Source organism: Protopterus annectens, chromosome 3.part1 (assembly GCF_019279795.1).
Source record: "Protopterus annectens isolate FY-2018-M chromosome 3.part1, PAN1.0, whole genome shotgun sequence".
NCBI lineage: Eukaryota > Metazoa > Chordata > Ceratodontiformes > Protopteridae > Protopterus > Protopterus annectens.
In genome coordinates this window covers 1,667,172,179-1,667,178,719 of record NC_056732.1, presented here as the reverse complement: position 1 = coordinate 1,667,178,719, position 6,541 = coordinate 1,667,172,179, and the positions used below count along the sequence as shown (strand labels likewise).

The 6,541-nt window shown below is 38.1% G+C and overlaps 1 protein-coding gene across 3 annotated transcripts in view; it reads right to left on the bottom strand.

The window, feature by feature from the left end:
- Positions 1 to 5,148: 5,148 nt before the first annotated feature.
- The window catches only part of LOC122798611 (GATA zinc finger domain-containing protein 4-like), a 403,508-nt gene continuing 402,115 nt past the window's right edge, over positions 5,149 to 6,541 (bottom strand). For all 3 annotated transcript variants that reach the window (XM_044067689.1, XM_044067690.1, XM_044067691.1), the window contains one exon: positions 5,149 to 5,331. Coding sequence is in view for 1 of the 3 variants with exons in the window: in XM_044067691.1 (XP_043923626.1) it covers positions 5,329 to 5,331 (3 nt within the window). In the remaining 2 variants the exon portion in view is untranslated. The remainder of the gene's footprint in view (positions 5,332 to 6,541) is intronic.

Sequence of the window (6,541 nt, the reverse complement as noted above, 5' to 3'; positions counted from 1 at the left end):
GGTACATTATTAGGCTTCCTAATTGTCTTTTTTTCTTTATGTATATTAATAGACTCCTGTTTGAGAACAACCATTTTAATGCAATCTTCTATCCTATTAAGCATGTAAACAGCATTACTTCCAAGTGGTCATGCAGAACTTTCGGAGGCTGGTGTAATGGTTAAGGTGTTTACCTTATAGGCACAATGTGCAGCATTTGATTCTTACATAGGGTAATTGGCTAGACTTAAAATAGCCCACAAAGGCAGGTAGCCTAGTACTAATCTATGAGTCTAAGAACTTTTTTGGCTGGATCACATTTAATGCCATTGCTTTATCGTAAATGAATAGCTGACTGTTCATGCACTCACTCATCATGGAACTCACTCGGGTTCATGGGTGCATGGATTGTCATCTTCTCCCTTACTTTTTCTGCACTCTGAAACAATTTTAGTCAAGATGCAGTTATTGTTGCATGCCTGATGCCAAATAAAACTTTGTAGTTCTCATTACTAAGCTTGTTGGCAGGAGATGATGAGGCTCTATTCTCAGCTATGGGCATATCACACTTTCTGTAGCTGAAGTCAGTTTCACAAATGCACCATCAGCCTACAACTCTACTGTTTTGTCTTTGAAGTTGCTCTGCTCACTGGTTGTGTCTTTCAGCTTAAGCAAAGGACATATTTATATCCGTTTTACCCATAAGTTGCTCTGTAAGGATACTACTTCCACCCTAGTGCTATACTAAAGCACCATAAGCCCTTTCAAACACTTAGATCAGTTTATTCCAAATGTCTAGTGGAAACACATAGAAAACACTACAGTTAAGTGGTTAATTGAGTATAGAACAGTGGCCTTCACTATATAATAGTAACTTCTTAAGTGAAACATTTCAATATTTTCTAAAAGTGGCTAACCTATCAGCATGAATGCAGATGTGTACAACTGTCCTGTAGTAATAGGTAACAACTGCATTGAATGTAGATGTGTACAACTGTTCTGTAGTAATAGGTAACAACTGCACTGAATGCAGATGTGTACAACTGTCCTGTAGTAATAGGTAGCAACTGCATTGAATGCAGATGTGTACAACTGTCCTGTAGTAATTGGTAACAACTGCATTGAATGCAGATGTGTACAACTGTCCTGTAGTAATTGGTAACAACTGCATTGAATATAGATGTGTACAACTGTTCTGTAGTAATAGGTAACAACTGCACTGAATGCAGATGTGTACAACTGTCCTGTAGTAATAGGTAGCAACTGCATTAAATGCAGATGTGTACAACTGTCCTGTAGTAATTGGTAACAACTGCATTGAATGCAGATGTGTACAACTGTCCTGTAGTAATTGGTAACAACTGCATTGAATGCAGATGTGTACAACTGTCCTGTAGTAATTGGTAACAACTGCATTGAATGCAGATGTGTACAACTGTCCTGTAGTAATAGGTAACAACTGCATTGAATGCAGATGTGTACAACTGTCCTGTAGTAATGGGTAACAACTGCATTATAAATTCCTGACATTGTTAGCATCTATTTTCCCTTGATCCTTTCTTCCACTAGGATCTGAAAGGCTCTCATGTGCATCTTTTGTTGTTTGGTTGTTGATGTATTTTGCATATCACTTACTATATAATTCCATTTATCTGTCATTACTTGTGTGATCTAGGTATGCCGCGGTGGTACGGCGGTAGAGTTGATACCTCACAGCAAGAGGTTCTCCCGTTCGATTCTCGGCTTGGCTTGGGAGTGCCTTCTGTGTGGAGTCTGCATTTCCTCCCCGTGATTGGGTAGTGTTCGAAAGACATGCGTGCGTAAATGGGCGTGCCTTCGTTGAAGGTTGGGCGTCGAGCTGGCACCTCAGCATTTCGTAAAAATCTACTGCCAATCATTAGTGGACCGGAGTTCCACTGTGGCGACCCCTTACCAGGAAAAGCCGAAAGACAAACAAACAAACAAACTTGTGTGATGTAGGTACTTCAGGTCATGACTGAGAGGGTACAGCTGATATCAGTAGTCCTACATGTGTATAAAACAAATACACATAGCAATTCCTTGATACAGAGAGAGAAATCCATGATTGTGCCCCAAGAAACTAAGGATCAGCTAGTGACCGGACCTCACGGGTGGAGTAAAAGTTAGTGGCTACTGCCATCTCACTCATTCTGAGGGGAATGGAGAAGGTCCAGACCATTGTAATGTCAGCACCTACCGGACAGAGACAGAAAGTTGCTTGGCATGCTGTGTAGGAGAGATGACCCACACCTTTCTCTCTCTTTACCGTTGTCATACCATGTGGTACATCAGGCAACTAGCACTCTTCAGCACTTGTTGTGTCTGTAGCAGTTATGGGTTTTATGGACTGAGGTTGCTAGGCCAAGGTCCAACCCTCCTCAGAGGGTGCACCATACATTCACACACGCACACACACATTCACACCTAGGGCCAGTTTAGAGTGTCCAATCCACATACTGCATGTATTTGGAATATGGGAGGAAACCAGAGCACCTGGAGGAAACCCACACGAACACAGGGAGGACAAACAGACTCCACACAGAAGGCACCTCAGCCATGAATCGAACCGGAGACCCTCTCGCTGTGAGTTGACAATGCTAACTGCTGCACCACTGTGCCACCTGGAAGGAATGGCAGGCACTCACATCTGTGAGCATGCATATCAGTTGTTAGGGGTGAAGTTTGTGCTGAACACTGAAAATCCCTCATGTCTGCCTAGACTACTGCCATGCCTCAAATGACTCCTGCTCCACTGAAGCTGAATGAATGAACAGTTGTGGCAGAAGTTAGATCACTATCAGGCACAGCAGTTAAAAAAGATACAAGTAAATGTTGACATACAAGCATACATAAATAATAAGATTAACAGCTGTGGTATTATGCAGTTAAAGAAGAGCCTTGAGTTCAAACTATGCGTAGCAGTAATACATGAAACCATCTCAGTTGCTTAATGATTTTATTACTTAGGAATATATATTTCAGACAAATTACTTATTGATACAAAGCTGAAGCAAAACTAATAATCATTATGTTAATATTTGTGTTCCTTCAAGGTTGTGAGAAAAGTTAAAAAGTTGAATACAAAACAGACCTGTAGCGATTTGCAAGGTGTGATAAAATAGAATGCTGAGAACAGAGTAGCATGGTTTTGTTAGGTTAATACACTAACAATGTTTAACCCATATTCCTTTAAAGAGTCCTTTATGTGTTATAAGTTGGTCTCATTAGCCATTACAGTGAAGTTCTGGTTTCCAGAGTAGCACAGCATTGCTTTACATGTTATTGTCTGTGTGAATCAGTAAAGGATCTGTGATGCCCCCTTCCAACATCAGCTAGTAGTGGACGTTGGCAGCACTGTGTAGGTGCAGACTTTCTCTGATGTGTGAAGGAAGACAGTTGACTAAATAATATTTTAATAAACAGTTTGCTTATTTCTACATTTTTACTTGTGTGTATTTCTGCATATGGTGAGCACATTAAAAGACAGTGCTCTATTAAATTCATTTCTTTCTGAGGTAATTAATTCACAAAAAAGGAAAGTGTAAATGGACATTATTTTTGGTATAGCCTGACCATGAAGAAAGGAGTATGTAGAATATGATATGATAAGCTGATACAGGTCAGTAGAATCGCTTATGTGTGCAGGTTGGAAAAAAATCAAAGATACAGTTCTTTCACATACTGGGTGACAGAACTTGATATTAGCTTGGTGTATCTCTGACACTGGCCCACATTATATTCCCAGCTACTTTGTTTCATATACTTAGCCATGCTGTCTGTGATAGGAAAGTTAACAAAATCCTGATTATTCTGAGCAAACTTGCCTTGTGCTTTTCTGTACATTATTGATGTTTGGGCAAGCCACCCAGCGGTGTAAACTTTGGCTCAAGATGATTATCACTGCTGAATTGACACCCTGACCCCATGTGCAAAATGGGAAAAGGGGTTGTGGATGGATGGATGGATGGATTGATATTTGTTGTTTCTCAAATGTGTTGAATTTAATACTGTAAAGAATTTCAGATATCAACAATTTCTATAGCTTCTCTCTAAGCTCTCACCTCCTACAGCTACCCTCACATAGCCCAACCTTGTAAATATTGTAAATAGCATTCTACTGTTGATGTGTGTATGTAAAGCGTATTTACATTTTCTTAAAAGGTTTGTATGTAAACTGTTTCCACACTAACCCATATCTGTTTTCCTCAAATGAAACTGTGTGATCCCTACCTTCAAGCTTAATGAATTTGTTAACTATGCATGATATTGAATGCATTTATGAGTAACTATTCTACATAAGATCTTTAATATTAACTATCATTTGTATCTAAATTGTATAATGCATCTTGGAGCTTTTCTCCCCAGGCCTCCACTGAAAATGGGTCAATTCAGCCCAGTGGACTTCCCCGGTAATCAAATTGCAAATAAATAAATACATTATTTACTCCCCTCCAGCCATGTACATCTAACAATGTGCAGACACTGGAAAGCAGCACTTTTCTTGCATCTGCAGGTTTGAAAAGGAGGCATTAATCTTGCGCATACAGACAACTGATGTCACCTACCTTTCTTATGTAAATTGCATTCTAGGCATCCTCCTGTACATGTGATGCTTCTGAGAGTTGCACATTTGTCACTTGCAGAGTTTGCAGCTTGCACACATTTGCTAAGTGTAGAAACCTTTGAAAGTCCATATTTTCTGCCATTTAAGATGCCATTCAAGTCATTATTTTAATATTTCTGTACAATAACAGTAGGTGTTTTCTACCTCTGTACCAGTGGGGGCAACGTTTTTAATATTACAAGCAACTGAGGACATTTTAGAATTTTTTCCAAATTACACAGGTTCCAGTTCTGGGAAACAGGTACTTCTAGTGAAGACTTTCATAGTCATATCTACTTAGATGTTGGATGTATGTGTCTGAGATATGACACCCTTTGCTACTTTGGGTATATAAAGATACAATACGAAAACACATTCTATTTTGCTTTATGCAAGTATACACTTGATGTCTAAAGACAGTTACTTCTGTGCTTCCCCCAAGCTTACCAGCCTGTTCTGTTGATGCAGTATGTCTAAAGCAAATATTCTTTATTACAAAACATGATTCAATTTGTACCAGAGAAAATGAATACTTTACAAGTTTCCAGGATTTGCAACATGTAATTTAGCTTGTGAAAATACAACAGAAAAACAGATGAAGCAGGCACAGATTGTTGTATTTATTTCATTACTAGTATGATGAAAAAATTTAGAACGCTGACGGAAAGTGATTCTGTTTTTGTCTTGATTATTATCTTCAGGTTCCTACATCTTGACAGGATAATTTACTGTGAACAGAAAGAGAGATTTGTTGGTTAGTTCTTTAAAGAAAATGTGTCTTTAAGGACAAAGTACTGTTTATGGGAATTACACTTGTTTTACACAATTATCATACTAAACCAAAAGGATAGCTGAAGTACAAAAAACTCCACAAAAAAAGCAGCAAACAGGCCAGGAACAACCGCCAAGGAGAAATTCCTTTTATTAACGCCACAAAATGAATCCACGTTTTCGTTGACAATGCAACTTCATCGGATGAATATATATATATATATATATATATATATATATATATATATATATATGTATATATATATTGTTGCTCCTATCGAGTGGTTGGCTGAATTTCTCCTTGGCGGTTGTTCCTGGCCTGTTTGCTGCTTTTTTTGTGGAGACAATTATCATACTCTTATTAGTCTTTATTGTTAGTTGTTTATTAACATTAAAAGTTTGCCCACACTGGGAAGTTTAGGGCTTTCATATCAACTTCTGGCTTCCATTAGAAGACAAGTTACAGTATGCCATGATGGTATCTTTTACCCTGGATTAACTCATTACATCTGAGTGACACCTCCAGATGCATCTGCAGTTAACTCCTAGTGACACCTTTAGGTGTCAAATATTGCCTGTTCATATTTGCATCAATAATTCTACAACCATGCTATGTACAAGGTTTTAAAAGATTTCATCTGAATGCTTACACAATGGCAAACTCAAATGCATTATTTATTTTATTTTATTTATTTATTTTACATTTGTTGACCGGGCTAGTCTGGCTGGATAGCAAGTCCATTTTCAGCAGAGGCCCGAGGAGAAAAGCTCCACTATCTACTATTACATTTCAAAATCAAAAAGAATTTTTACAGGAAAAATACATTATTAAAACATTGCAAGGGAGGTATAGAAACAGTAAAGTAACAAGTTTCCACTTTAAGAAAGATATAATTATTTAAGTTCATCAAATTTACAGAGAAAGGTATAATACTTATAGTTTTAGTAGAGGAAGGATCAGAAATGGAAGTTGGAGTGGAGAGGTAGGGAGTAGAGGAGTAGAGAGTAATAATTTAGATAATTTAGTCAGGTGTGCTGCAGGAACAGAGCCAGTGGTTTTGGAAGTAAAGTTTAATTTTCTGTTTGAAAAGAGGCAAAGATGAAGTCAGAGTTATGTCGGTAGGAAGAATATTCCAGTTCCTACCTACAGTATTAGTGAAAAGACAG